The sequence below is a fragment of the Oryctolagus cuniculus genome, chromosome 14, assembly GCF_964237555.1.
Source record: "Oryctolagus cuniculus chromosome 14, mOryCun1.1, whole genome shotgun sequence".
NCBI classification, from domain to species: Eukaryota; Metazoa; Chordata; class Mammalia; order Lagomorpha; family Leporidae; genus Oryctolagus; species Oryctolagus cuniculus.
Genome location: NC_091445.1, coordinates 17,618,615 through 17,633,800, shown reverse-complemented (window position 1 = coordinate 17,633,800; position 15,186 = coordinate 17,618,615). Strand labels below are relative to the sequence as shown.

The window sequence follows — 15,186 nt, the reverse complement described above, 5'->3', positions numbered from 1 at the left end:
TTTATTTTGAATCTAAAGTATTTCATGAATTTCAAAACCTTCAGAGAACTGGGCCATTATGATATTGTGCTGGATCACAAGATGATTTATTTTATTGACTAATTCTTATAATTTAGGTTAAGGATACGGTCCTCCACTAGAGAACATAGAACAGAGATAATAAATTTAGTATTTTGTGTATTCCCTGTTTTCCAGAAATTAAACACTGCTGGAACCAGTAATGCGGGTGTCCCCTTGGCGGATCCAGGAATGTACCAGTTGGACATTACATTAAGAAGGGGTCAAAGTTTAGCTGCCCGAGATCGAGGAGGTAAGAGCAAAAGAAAAATACCCTTTATTCGCTTTGTCTGTGTGTTTGTGATAAGTATTGTTTCCCTTATGATTGTTTAAGTTACAAAAAAACACCAAATTTTGGTTAAAAATTATAAAAACTATTATAAATTTTTTAGAAATTTTTAGAACTGTGGGTCCAAAGGTGCGGTTTAATACGTTACATGGCTTCTTTGACCATGGAGGAACAGGCATTGAGAGAAGACAAAATGCTGATTGATCTGTTCCCAACCCTGAGAGCAAGAGCTCTATAACCTACTGACAAATCAGACTCTTGTGTTTGGTTAGTGACCCAGTTACATAGGTGAGGCGTGCATCCAAAGCCATTTCAAAAGCTACCTCGAAATTACTTGGTCGCATAGATCTACTCTGTTAAATTGCAGGATCCAGGATTAGTATCTCCCCAAAGCTGCAGAAATTCCCAAGAAGGGATCTTCTGAGGCTTAGTAGCTCCTTGCAGTGGCCTCATGGTGGATTAAACAGGTCTTTGGAGGCCATGAGGTAGCGCAAGACAAAGCAAATGCTGTTGCGTGCCTGGATTCAAAAACCCAAGGCCATCTCCTAATGGGCTAGCCTGGGCCACAAGAGGGATTCCTTGAACCCAGAGTAGAGGCAGGACGAGGGATAGATCTCAGACAATGCAGTGTCCTTTGCACATTTTAAATGCAAGCTGTGGAGGAAGCAGCGTCCCGAGAGCCCCCAGTCCCATGGAAGCTGAATTCGTGTATGACTTCTGCTACCCGGAGAAAGGAGCATCCCTAAGCCTACGCTGGCCTGTTGTCAGACCAGCTGGGAGTGCCTCTGGCATCATATAGTCTTGTTTTTCTTCTCTCACCCTATTGACAGCCATACTTAGGGAGTAGGAGGAAGTAGGTTAAGGCTGTACTTTGTAGTTCTGTCTCCTGTCTCTAAAGGAATAAAATAGATACATGCTTCAGTATGATACCAATATTTGATTAGTTCTAGAACATATATCAATAGATATCAATAGTACATTCAACTTTTAGATAAAAAGTTACAACTATCAGAATATCCTTAATGAAAGAGGATGTGATTGAAAATATTGGGATTTAAGCAGGAAGGAGAAGTTTTCAAAATTGGCCATCTGATTTAGTGTTTAGGGGCAAATGTTCATTGAATTGAACTGTGTGTCTCAAAAAGGAGTTACAAGTGGATTAGAAAAAGAGAATAATGCTAATAGCATAGTAATTTTTTGCTATATTTATATTACATTTGCTAGTTTTTCCCATGTTCTCTGTATTACATCATTTGAACTGAAAAAACAAGTTGACAACAAATCAAAGTTCACTCTTGAATATGACGCACATAACTATTTTAAATACATAGGTATACAATTATTTATTGTAGCATTGTAGTTATAAAGTATCTGAAACACCTAAATATCCATAAATTGGAAGAGTGAGTGAATAAACTATGGTGCACTTATTGGGAGAATACCGTATAGCTGCAAAAAATCTCTAGGAATTCATGTGGAACAATTGACAGTATATTGCTAAGTTCACTTAAGCAAAGTGCAAAAGAGTATCAATAGCATGCCACACTTCATGTAAGAGTTGGGGGGTATGAGAAGTTATGCATTGACTGCTCATCTGTACAAAAAGAAATACAGGAAATTAAAGCCAGAAACTAACTAGATTGGTAACACAGAGAATGTAGGTAAGAACGGTTGGCAGGAATGGGGGATTGAGAGTGGGGTAGGAAGGGTGAGGAGGAAGTGGCATGGCTCAGCACATGTTCTTAGGTGGTTCTCTAACCATCGTGGAATCCCAGCATGTCAGAATTGGTGAATAAACCCACCTGGGTGTGGGAGGATTGAACCCAAAGTGGGGTAAAAAGACCACGCCTGTGGGGAGATGAGCGTGATAAAACAGCTCATGGGAGACACCATGCGTGCAGAGTGTGATTATTGTGTGATGATTTCATTTGCATACGAGGAGCTAGCAAATAAGCAACTCTCTTAATGATGGAGAGGGAGGTTTCCCACTATGGAGGAAGGAAATCACAAACAGAGGAAGGAGGAAGCTGGAATGAACCCTGTGGGGTTAGACAGCGATCAGGAGGAGCTATGGCATTTAATATAGATCCAGATAGATAAAAATAAACATGGCTAGATGGGTGTGTGTGTGTGTGTTTGTATGTATGTATGTGTGTGTGCGTGTGCATCACGTGGATTCCTAAATCTTTCTGTTGAGATCACCTAGCAACTAACAAGGGTAGAATGACAAAACAGCAATCAACACACCCAAGGCTCAGCTATTAGTTTTGAAATACAATTTCTCCAATACAAGTAATCAGGAATCCGAGAGAAATGATTGATACCAGACCTGGGGCAGAGGAAGAACAAGATGAGCCTGGAACATTTTACAGTGCATGAAGGGGAAGCCCTGAAGGCAGGATGTCAAAACAACACAGGAGCCAACTTAAAGGAGGTCCTAGTGCCCATGGCTAGGACAGTTTCAACAAGAAAACAAACGATAGTAATATAACAGCTTGCCATCTTTAGAACAAAATAAGTATCTATGGGGTCATTCTGATAAGAAACAATGGAGTTGGTAAGTAACCAGGGAGAAAGGGACAGATTTTCCTTCTGGTGGAGTAAAAGGATGGGGACACAGAAATAGAAAATCAGCTTTTCACAAACACGGCATAATGACTGTAGGCCAAAGTCTTCAGTGGTTGCTAAAACTGTGTGTGCAAAATTATGCTGTGAAACAGAACATTTACGGCGTTTCAAAGTTTTTCTGCACAGACCTGTATAAATTGTAAAAGGACTAATCCTCCGCCTTGTGGCACCGGTACACTGGGTTCTAGTCCCGGTCGGGGCGCCGGATTCTGTCCCGGTTGCCCCTCTTCCAGGCCAGCTCTCTGCTGTGGTCAGGGAGTGTAGTGGAGGATGGCCCAAGTGCTTGGGCCCTGCACCCCATGGGAGACCAGGAGAAGTACCTGGCTCCTGCCATCGGATCAACGTGGTGCGCCGGCCGCGGCGGCCATTGGAGGGTGAACCAACGGCAACGGAAGCCCTTTCTCTCTGTCTCTCTCTCTCACTGTCCACTCTGCCTGTCAAAAAAAAAAAATTATAAAAGGAAACATAGTAGCTTTACAGTTGAGAAAACATAGAAGATTCTACCTTCCCCAAGCTATCCAAGTTGCCATGAGAAGTAACAGAACATGCAGCTGTCACATACTTCCTATTTCGGTGAAATTCTTATCAAAAATGCATAGGTTCCATGCAGTCACCAGCAAACACCAAGCAAACTCTGCAGCCTGAGACACCAGTCATCTGAGCTAAGCAGCCTCTACCTTTTGGACAGGGTGTGTACAGCCTTGCCCCATCGTTCCCTGTGTCTGCACTGCTGTGAGTCCACATCTCACTGTGTGTGCACCACTCTCTTTCTCACAGTTGCAAGTTATTCTGTATGGCCTCTCTACCAAAAATAAAGTAATTTTCACTAGAAGCAGAGGACCATTGTACTAAGGAAAGTTGGGCGAGAAAATGTACTTTGTAGGAGTGAAGATGATTCCTAAGAGTTTAAAATTCCAACTCCAACCAGCTTCTCTAGTTTACTCATCTGCCTGGTGTTATGGTTTGGATGCTAAGCGCCCTCCCCTAGAGGCCCCTGTAGTAAAGGGTTCGTCCTCTGGGTGGCGCTGTTGGGGAGGGTGATGGAGCCTTGAGGAGGTGGGGCCTGGGGAGAGATGCTGAGATCACTGGGTGCATGGTCTCCAAGGGGACTGTGGGACCCTGGTCTCTCATCCTCTCTCTCTGCCTCCTGGCGAGTTTCCTCCTCCACACGTGCTCTGCCTTCTGCTGTGGGACCTCTGCTAGAGCCTGCACCACCCCATTCAGACCTTCCATCTCCAAATCTGTGAGCTCAAAAAACCCCTCTTTCCTTGATGAGTAGCCTGTGTCAGGCATTTCATGATAGTAACCAAAAGGTGACTAATAGACTTGACGAGGGGATTTTTTAATTTGGTGTATATAAGATTTTTAAATAAATATTAAAATATTTAAAGATATATTTAAATATAGAAGTATAAATATTAAGATATTTAAAGGGAAGAAACAACCTTAGTGAAATTTGGGATAGATTATTTATCTTCCAGCCATCTATGAATCACTACATATTATACATTTGATTGGGTAGATAGTATTAGGTCAGTTTATGATGATTTAGTGGGATAGTTACATGAAAATGAACAGTTTGAGAAGAAAACTTGAGAGCACTAAAGTTAAGTGGGGGTACGGTTTTGAAAGCTTGAACTGGGGTGATGGGTGTGGAAGGAGAGAAAGAGCGGAATATATGAGGGGTGATCAAGGCACTATCCATTTTTGCTTGGGATCAGTTGTACAAGGGGGCTGAAAAAACAAAAACCATTGAGGCTTTAAGATCTGTGGTTCCTGGGAGCCATGGGGACTTTGGAAAGGATGTCCATTGCCAAAACACTTGCAGTAATTGTTACAATCAGTAGAAATGTCCCAGCGAAACCGAAATGTTCTTGCCCATTCTGTCTCATATCCCCATTGCAGAGAATAGTGGTGGGGAAAACGCATTTCCTCCACCACCACCCACCACCATCTCTGGAAAGTGGTTTGAATTTCCCAGAATCCTCCTTCATTTGTAACAGGCACCCAAGCAGGCTTGGCAGTTGGAGCTCACCATCATTCCTCTGTGTTTATGAACTGTTTCCCAGAGCAACCACCAGATGCTTTATTGAAATGCTCCTACCTTTTCCCAAGGTTTGTTATCTCTGGTTTAGGCAGCCTGATCCTGGGGGCATCTGACACATATAAGTTCAAATCCAAGTTTCATATATTAGCTGCTGGTTGAGTGAGAAGTGTAGTCTTGATACTGAAGTGATAGGGTTCCAGAGTTAGCAAATAAAAATGCAGGATGCTTACTTTAATTTGAACTGCAGGTAAATAATTGATTATCTGTTAGAAAGATGTATAAATGTGTCTTCTAATATTTGAGATGTATTTCTAATTTTTTGTTTATATGGAAATATGATTGGGGATCATTTTATCTGGCAACTCCATGTACTTGTCTTAGAAAAGGGCTATTTGAATTTTAATTATGTTGGGCTTTTAAGGTGAGACATTTTTTGACAGATCTTGTATGCTCATCTATCAAAGTTGGAATGCAGTGATTTGACATGGTTATTTGTACTGTTAGAAAAAAATCAGACCAGTGTGGATGTGTCTTGGAAAAGCAATTTCCCACAATTGGATTTCTTGAAAATTGGATCTTGGAGGTTTGAATCATTTACTAGAGCTGCCTTCACAGATTACCTGCAGCTTAAGGCTTCAGACAATGGAGGCTTACTCTCTGGAAGCCAGCAGTCCAAAACCCACGGTGTGTCAGGACAGCACTCCCGCAAAATGCTTTTAGGGAGAATCCTTCTCGCAACTTGCAGTGTTTGGTGGCTCCGAGCATTGCGTGGCTTCGGGATGCCTCACTCCAATCTCTGTCCCTATCTTCACATGGCCTCCCCCTCTTGTCTCTGCCCCTCTTGTCTTCTTTCATACGGACACCAGCCGTTGGGTCTCAGCTCTCCCCCAAATCCATGGTATCTCATGATCCTTAACTACATCTGCCAAGACCCTATTTTCAAATAAGGTCACGTTCATAAGGATTTGGTCTTACCCTGATCGCTGGTGCCTGTCAATTCTGTGTCGCTCCCCCTCTTCATGGAGGAACGACACTGAACCCTGCCTAGGCTTCATATCCGAGTCACGGCACCATTATGTCGCTCCCCCTCTTCATGGAGGAACGACACAGGACCCTGCGCCGTTCTTTCTTCTGCTCGGCCCTCCCCGGGTTTGCTGCTGGTTCTTCCCGGGTTGGCTACTATCCCTTCCACCTCCGTGGAAGGGCAGCTCCCCCTGGCCACATTCCCCACTTCCGCAGGGGAGCGGCACACCGCCGGCCGGCTCTCTCAGGGGCTGCTCAGGTGTTCCCCTTAGATGTTCCTCATAGATGTTTCTGGTGCATGCCGTCTCTCTCCTCCTTTATAGTCCTCCTCTGCCAATCCTAACTCGGCTGCCCACACGCCGAGTACGCTGCTCTCCTCCAATCAGGAGCAAGTCCTACAGTTTATTGGCTGAACTGGAGGCAGCTGTGCAGAAGCTGTTTACTTCTCTCCCAGCGCCATATTGTGGGAGAGCAGATGCATAGAATAAGTCTTAATTCGAGTAACTTAGTCTAGTCCGGATTGCTCCCCACAGATCCCCCTTTCTTTTTATTTTTGGCGTTGATACGCGCCTGTCTTCGGTGTCCCGCGGCACACACTCTGCTCTACTTGCTAGAGTTGCCACAGGCTCTTACAAGTCCTATCAGGCAAACCGAATCCGGGTCCTCTCTTCGCCATGTTGTGAGGAGGTTTTTAGGCGCTGATGCGTGCCTGTGTTCGGTGCCCCGCAGCGCATGCTCTGCTCTGCCTGCAGGGGACTTACAAGACCTATCCGGCAAACCGAATCCAAGCCTTCTCATTGCCTTATTGTGGGGGAGACTTATTAGTGTTGGTTCGTGCCTATCTTCGGTGACCTGCAGCTCATACTCTGGTCGAGCTGCTTGCTGGCGCTTACCGCCTTAATCAGGCAGACCGAATCCAAGCCTCCTAATTGTTGCATTGTGGGGAAGCCTTACTGATGTTAATTCGTGCCTGTCTTCGGTGACCTGCGGCGCATAAGCTGCTAGCCGCCCAGGTGCTCATCGCCTCACTTAATCAGGCAGACCGAATCCAAGCTTTCTTATTGCCATGTTGAGGGGAGGCCTTTCCATTTCTCTATTTCTCTATCTCCGGGCATTCCTATTTCTCCCATTCCACTTCTATCTTCCAGCATTCCTATTTCTCTCACTTTACTTCTAAAACTTCTGTTTCTCTTATCCCTGCGGCTTCCCGCTCTCATTCTTATCCCCGCAGCTTCCCGGCTGCGCCCGCCCCGAGGCTGCTTCTCGGCAGCTTTCCGGCTGAGCCACTTCAGCCCACGCTTCTCTGATCTGCGCGGCTTCCCGGCTTTGCGCGGCTTCCCGGCGCCTCGCCCCGCGGCAGCTTCACGGCTCTGCGCGGCTTCCCGGCGCCTCGCCCCGCCGGCGGGTTCCCGGCTCTGCGCGCACGCTCCGCGGTCTCCACGCACTTCGCGCCCGCACCACGGCCTTGCGCCAACGCCCCGTGCTCTCTCTGCACGCGGCGGCTTCCGCGAATGTTTCCGCCACCACCGGCATTCAGTCCAAGTTCCCCGGACTAACCTGGCGAATCCTGGTGGCCCACGTCTCTGCCTCTGGTTCCAGATCTTCGCCTCTTGCTCCCCGGGCTGACTTGAAGAATTCCAAGATGGCTTGGCCTGCACTCGCGGCTTCATCCTCCCTAACATTTTTCTCTACCCGGTATGTTTCCCTAAGTTTTCTTCCAACAATATTCCTCCCTCATTTCTCCTGGCCTCTCCCCACAGTCCGTATCCAAGTCTAAGTTTCTTATAGGTTTCACTTTCACTTTCAACCTGCAGTCCGTATCTGAGTCTAAGTTTCTTCTTGCTTTCACTTTAAATCCTAACTTCTTTCCCACAGTCCGTATCCGAGTCCAAGCCTCCTCCAGGTTTCACTTTCGCTTTCAATCTCCTAGCTTCCCCGCCATAGTCCGCATCCGAGTCTATGAAAGCTTTCACTTTCGCTTTCAATCCTAACTTCTTTCCCACAGTCCATATCCGAGTCTATGCCTAGGCTTTCAATAGCTTCTTCCAGCACCTAGGCTCTTTGCTAGTCTCTCTCTCCGGTATTTTCCTGCTTCTTCCCGTTTCTTCCCTCCTAAGTTTCCTATCCGTCCTAGGTTTCCTATCCGAGTCACGGCACCATTATGTCGCTCCCCCTCTTCGTGGAGGAACGACACTGAACCCTGCCTAGGCTTCATATCTGAGTCACGGCACCATTATGTCGCTCCCCCTCTTCATGGAGGAACGACACAGGACCCTGCGCCGTTCTTTCTTCTGCTCGGCCCTCCCCGGGTTTGCTGCTGGTTCTTCCCGGGTTGGCTACTATCCCTTCCACCTCCGTGGAAGGGCAGCTCCCCCTGGCCACATTCCCCACTTCCGCAGGGGAGCGGCACACCGCCGGCCGGCTCTCTCAGGGGCTGCTCAGGTGTTCCCCTTAGATGTTCCTCATAGATGTTTCTGGTGCATGCCGTCTCTCTCCTCCTTTATAGTCCTCCTCTGCCAATCCTAACTCGGCTGCCCACACGCCGAGTACGCTGCTCTCCTCCAATCAGGAGCAAGTCCTACAGTTTATTGGCTGAACTGGAGGCAGCTGTGCAGAAGCTGTTTACTTCTCTCCCAGCGCCATATTGTGGGAGAGCAGATGCATAGAATAAGTCTTAATTCGAGTAACTTAGTCTAGTCCGGATTGCTCCCCACATTCTGGACCCACATTAACCTATTCCTGGAGAGAGTTCCTTGTCTTCATGGACCAGGAACACATTTAAATATTTAGCAAATCCATCTGTGTGAACTTGTTGATTATGTTTCTATTTATAACAGCATCACAAATCCCTGCATTGAGTCCGGTTAGAGAGTCTTGCTGCACTCTGTGTTTCCCGAGTTCTGCTCTGGGACTCTGATGTGTCGCTGTCACAGAGGAGCTTCCAAGTGTTTGGAGAACAATGTGTCCGGGATGACTAAGATTTATAGAAACCTGGAGGAAAGGCAGGATTTCAGAGTTCACCCTGAGCTAGGCTTCACTTTTCTCATGAAGCCTCATTAATTGAGAGCTAATACCGGATAGAAGGCAGCTAGATCTGAGGAAATAAACAGGAGCACCCTTTTCCAGAGAAGACATTCAATGTAATAGAACCAAAATGTGCTCTGAACTCTAAGTATCAACAAAGTCCTTTGCAAGCTAAAATGGCCTGTCATCCATTTTCTAGTAAGTGTGTGCTATGATTCGGTATTGTTTGTCGCACCCAAGGGTCATGTGCTGGAAGCTTGGTCCCCAGGTGGCAGTCATGGGTGGCTGTGGGGGGTAGGGGGAGTGAGGGAGAGTTAGGGGGAGGTGTTCTGCTAATTGAAAGCATGCCCTTGGTGCCCTTGGAAGGGATTAATGTATGTCTCATGGGACTCTGTTCCTGCCAAAGGATTCTTGTACAAGCCTGGCTTCCCTGCCTCATCCAGTCTCTCTCCGGCTTCCTGTTTGCTGATACTACTCCATTGCATTCTTAAATGGGCCCCAGTTTCAGAGATAGTATAGACTGATGCTTCCTAAAACAAATCTTTTTTTAAATTTTTCAGTTATTTATTTTGAAAAGCTGAGAGAGAGAGAGAGAGAATGAATGAATGAATGAATGAATAACAATCTCCTATCTGCTAGTTTGCTGGAGAAAGAGGGAGAGAGAGGGCGAGAGGGGGAGGGGAAGCGGAGGGGAAAGAGGAAGGGGAGTGGGAGGGGAGGGGCCTCCCATCTGCTAGTTTGCTCTCCACATGCCCGGGACTAGGTCAGGTTGAAGCTGGAGCTGGGAACTCAGTCTAGTCTTCCTCTGTGGATGCCGGCGGCTCGTGCACCTCAACCATCACCTGCTGCCTCCCAGGGGGCACATCAGCAGAACCCTGAAACCAAGAGCAGAGCAGGGTTTCAAAGCTGGCACCCTGATACAGGATATGGGCTTCCCAAATACCTGTTCCCCTCCCCCAAGCAAATTTTAATCCAGTGGAAGTTCAGGGAACAGAGCATTATGAATATTTCCTTTTTGCCTGATGGACAATGTACCTCGCATCATCAGAGAGATGTATCTCTGGAGAGATTTGAGATTCTTTCCTTGGACCCTCTTCTTTGAATTTATATGGCCTTTAAGGGGTTATCTTGTTAAGGGAAGGACTGCCCTGTTGTATTTTTGTGCTTACATCATGAATTGGATGCGTTACTGGCCACTTGTTTTTGCATTTCCTTACAGGTGATGGCCATCAGATGTAGACTTGTGTTACCCAGTATAGATGCAATTGTTAACATACATGTTGGGGTGCTTCCTGTAACCAGTATCCTACCACTGGGGGAGAGGAGATCTTTACAAAGCAGTCATGGTGACTTAGTTTTAATGATAGCTATTTCATATAGTCTATGATCTTAATTTCAAATATACACACAGGCACACACTCAAGAATACTTCAAAAAGTTTGTGGAAATGGAATCAAAAGATAAGTTTAGGAGTAGATGTTTAGCATTTAGGGAGTGAACCAGCAGATGGGAAAGCTCATGTGTTCTCTCACTCTCCCTCTCTCTCTTTATCTCTTTGTGTATGTCTGTGTGTTGCTATTTTTGTCTCTTTGTCTTTCTGCCACTCAAATAAATATGAAAAGGTTTTTTAAGCTTTAAGTTTATTTGGGTACAAAAAAATTTTGAAATCAATTTATAGTTTTTTTTCACAGCCTTCATTTCCTGGGCACTTTTTGAAGACCACTCCTACACACACACACACACACACACACACGTACACATATATGTATAAGATTCTACAGAATACATATAATCTGTTCTGTTTTTACTGCTTATGTAGACACAAAAAGGATATCACTGACATAAAGCTTCCCTTGCTTCATATTTATAGTCAAATCATTACAAAACCCTGAAAATGACTCCAAGTTACAGATGATCAATAAACATCCCATTTCCTTCAGCATTATCCTTCAACAATATCCTTCAGCAATATCACTTCTTCAGTGATATTTTTAAGAGTAACATTTTGTTATAGATGAATTTGACTTAGAATAACTATAAGTCAACATCTATTACTGAATGATATTTGTAGACTTAATCTAGTATGGAAGTGCATCTCTGGGTTCTGTTCTTAGACATAGAGCCCTGGAATTCACCTGGGGTTAATTAGCTTGCATTCACTGTTTTCATTATTAAATTTATTTTATTTTATTTTTTATTATTTTTTTGACAGGCAGAGTGGACAGTGAGAGAGAGAGACAGAGAGAAAGGTCTTCCTTTGCCGTTGGTTCACCCTCCAATGGCCACAGTGGCTGGTGCACTGTGGCCGGCGCACCGCACCTATCCGAAGGCAGGAGCCAGGTGCTTCTCCTGGTCTCCCATGGGGTGCAGGGCCCAAGCACTTGGGCCATCCTCCACTGCACTCCCTGGCCACAACAGAGAGCTGGACTGGAAGAGGGGCAACCGGGACAGAATCCAGTGCCCCGACAGGGACTAGAACCCGGTGTGCTGGCACCGCTAGGCGGAGGATTAGCCTATTGAGCCACGGCTCTGGCCCTCATTTTATTTATTTTTAACTTATCTGAATGACACAGACAGAAAGAGAGCGAACTCTCATGAGGGGGTTCACTCTCTGAATTCACACAGCAGCCAAGGCTGGCCCAGACCAAAGCTGAAAGCCTGAAACTCAGTCCAGGATTACCGCTCAATTGGCAGGAACCCAAGAGCTTAAGCTCTCACTGGCCACGTCCCATGATGCACACTGGCAGGAATCTGAATTTGGAGGCAGAGTCAGAAAGTGATCTGACACTCCCATGTGAGATGCGAGCATCCCAAGTGGTGTCAACCACTAGGCCAAATGCCTCGCCCCTATGTTAAGACTTCTTACAGGATAGGTTCCATCTTGGTCTAACATAAAGCAAATTTTATGTGTTCCTGTGTTCTTTTGTATTTTGCCTAGATGAAGATATAGTCTGAGGAATTTAGTCACATGTTACTTTAAATTGGATCATATAAATTATGCAAGATTATTCTTTCCGTAAAGATTGAAAGGTCAGTTGGCACAGTGCACCAGTTAAGAATAAGCTCATCCATTTTTGGTACATCTGTTTGATATATCCAAACCTATATATAGGCCCATTGATTAAGAGAAGGTATTCGTCTTCATTGACACTAACTTAAGTCTTCTGGATTTAAGGTTAAAGTAAGAGCAAAAAGAAATAAAGGTCCTTATCATGAAATAAAACATTGAAAGTAATGCTAACAATTCTAAAAACAAATTAAATACATTTAGGTTTGTCTCTTTACCTTCACATAATTCTATTATTTGCTGCTATTGTGTTAGTTTATCACAGAGTCGTTTGCCTGTAGGTAAAAATTTTTCTGGAAATTTTGATTTTGAAGTCCCCTTGCACTCTCAGGAAGGTGTTTACTCAAAATGGCAGTTTCAGATCCCAAGTCAAAACCTGCACCCACCAGTTTGTTCTTGGTAGCCTCAATGGTCTTTTCTACCAAGGTCTTGAAACTGAGTTTCCATGTGGTTTCTACGGGAGACACACTCTCTGGGCCACAGCCCATAGTAAGCACCTTTAGGCAAGCATGCGGGGAGAACAGAGGCTACCCATTGTTGGAAAATGGATGCCTCTGGTCAACTGATTCCAAAAAATGATGGTATCAGGGTGGAAGAGAGTAGCGTCTTCTACCGGAAGCGAGTGAATCAGCAAACAGGCGTGCCTACACTTCAGGTGATGATGCTAACCTGGAGGTAAATGGAGCTCTGTGATCAGTGCTATAGAGCATATGCCAAAAGCATCTTCAATCAATTAAAGGCTTTTAAAATTTAAAATGAGCTCTTCCTCAAAGTAAACTTCATTGCCGCCACTACCTCATCCCAAGTCCATGAATATGAGCCTGCATCTCTTCCCCCTAGGAGGGAATGGGGTAACAAATCCAAGGAGTAACACTTCACCAACACAAAACTGACCTTGGCTGAGTTGAGATTTTCATTGTATTTTGAAAATTTCTTTTCCACATTCCTAACAACAGTATTCCTCACCAGTCAAAGCTCTTTGGTTCAACTAAACATCAGATTTACAAGACTATCTGAAGTGACATTCGACATCAGTTCATTGAAAAGCAGGATAATAGAACAGCAATTGGGGCTCAGTAGCAAGATAGCATCAGGCGTCTGTCACTCCAACCCCTGCTACATAGCCCCCAGAGCCATCTAGAAGTTCCCTTTCCGGGCTTCCCAAGTGACATCGTGCAGGTGCAAAGACACGAGATAAACAGGGAGCAAGTTGATTTCTCAAGGGAGCCAGGATCTCTCACAGCTAAATCCTAGTCATGGTTTCCAAGGACACGACCAGTTATACCAATCATTACACTCGGGAAGCCCCAAAATGTGTCTTCGTATCAGATTCTTCTCCTTTCTCATCTAGGTAGAGCTTATCAAAAGGAGGCCATTCTTACCATATGTTACTTAGCAACATAGTTATACTATTTAATCAGGTTACCAAGAAAGTAGAATGAAATGAACCAAAGGTCATATTCTCATGCAGAAAGGGGGAACAGCATTTCCTGCACTTGGGCTAGTGACGAGAAAATTAAGAAAGTATGACCCATTGCAGTCATCCCGCCTTGCACTCCAGTACCATGGGAAGGTACGGAAACAGCCTTTGGTGCCACCCAGCAGCAGTGCAGGAAGCTCCAAGGGTAGTTCGTGTATAGAAACACTCTGTGTGTTTTATTAGTCCAAATTTATAGCCTGACTTCAGACAATAGCAAACTCAAAGACCGTTTTCAAACAAGTACCCAAGTGCTCAAGCACAAGAAGGAGGTACAACTTTGGCTGTGTTAAAAGCAAGGTGATGGCCAGTGCCGAGGCTCACTAGGCTAATCCTCCGCCTGCGGCGCCCGCACACCGGGTTCTAGTCCTGGTCGGGGTGCTGGATTCTGTCCCAGTTGCTCCTCTTCCAGTCCAGCTCTCTGCTGTGGCCCGGGAGTGCAGTGGAGGATGGCCCAGGTTCTTGAGCCCTGCACCCACATGGGAGACCAGGAGAGGCACCTGGCTCCAGGCTTCAGATTGGTGCGGTGCACCGGCTGGAGCAGCCACTGGGGGGTGAACCAACAGAAAAGGAAGACCTTTCTCTCTCTCACTCTCTCTCACTCTCTCACTCTCTCTCTCTCTCTCTCTCTCTCTCACTCTCACTCTCACTCTCACTCTCTCACTGTCCACTCTGCCTGTCAAAAATAAATAAATAAATAATAAAAAAAGCAAGGTGACAGTATTTTATAGCAACCAGAATTCAGAAAAACAGCCACTAGTTTAGCAATGTTAAGGTGCCTGCACATGGCAAACCCTTATTATTCTTTCTGTTCACTGGTATTTTTAAATAATTGACCATGATCATAAAATACTCAAAATTCATATAAATGCAGACCCTTTTGAGGTTCTCTGTTCAGTTTGGGTGAGGCAAAGCCTTCCATCTAAACAGAAAACAAACACAGTTGCCTGGCCTTGAATAATCAGTGGCTCTTTTTCTTTCTAAACTGCCAGCCTTCCATTATAATAATTTTAAATGTTCCTTATATGTGCATTTTTAAAATGTACCTACTAGAAGAATAAGATGCTTTTTACTGCACTGATTTTACTCATCATTTGACTGCTATTTGCCTTACAAGCATATTTACATATTGATGAAATATATAAATACAGGTGAGTGTTGTAGTACAGGTTAAGCTGGTAACGACAGGTTAAGCTATTGCTTGGGATGCCTGCATCTTACAGTGCAGTGCCTGATTCAAATCCCAGCTACTCTTCTCCTGATCCAGCTTCCTGCTGACGTGCACCCTGGCAGGCAGCAGATAATGGCTTAAGTGGCTGGGTCCCTGCCACCCGTGTGGCAGACCTGGATGGAGTTCTCAGCTCCTGGCTTTAACCTGGCCAGCCCTGGTGCTGAAGGCACTTGGGGAATGCACCAGTGAGTGGAAGATGGAGATCTCTCGCTCTTTCCTCTCTCTCCTCTCTCCTTTTCCTTCCCTCCCTTTCTGTTGCCTTTCAAATAAATATAAATGAATAAATAAACTTAAAACAATGCCTACATAGGAACTACTCAGTGAATTCTCATTCACACTGGAA

At 45.2% G+C, this 15,186-nt stretch overlaps 1 protein-coding gene across 17 annotated transcripts in view; it reads left to right on the top strand.

Annotated features, from left to right (window-relative positions):
* MCTP1 (multiple C2 and transmembrane domain containing 1) overlaps positions 1-15,186 on the top strand; it is a 627,604-nt gene that overhangs the window by 270,036 nt on the left and 342,382 nt on the right. For all 17 annotated transcript variants that reach the window (XR_011381926.1, XR_011381924.1, XR_011381925.1 and 14 more), the window contains one exon: positions 196-310. Coding sequence is in view for 9 of the 17 variants with exons in the window: in XM_051853978.2 (XP_051709938.2) it covers positions 196-310 (115 nt within the window). In the remaining 8 variants the exon portion in view is untranslated. The remainder of the gene's footprint in view (positions 1-195; positions 311-15,186) is intronic.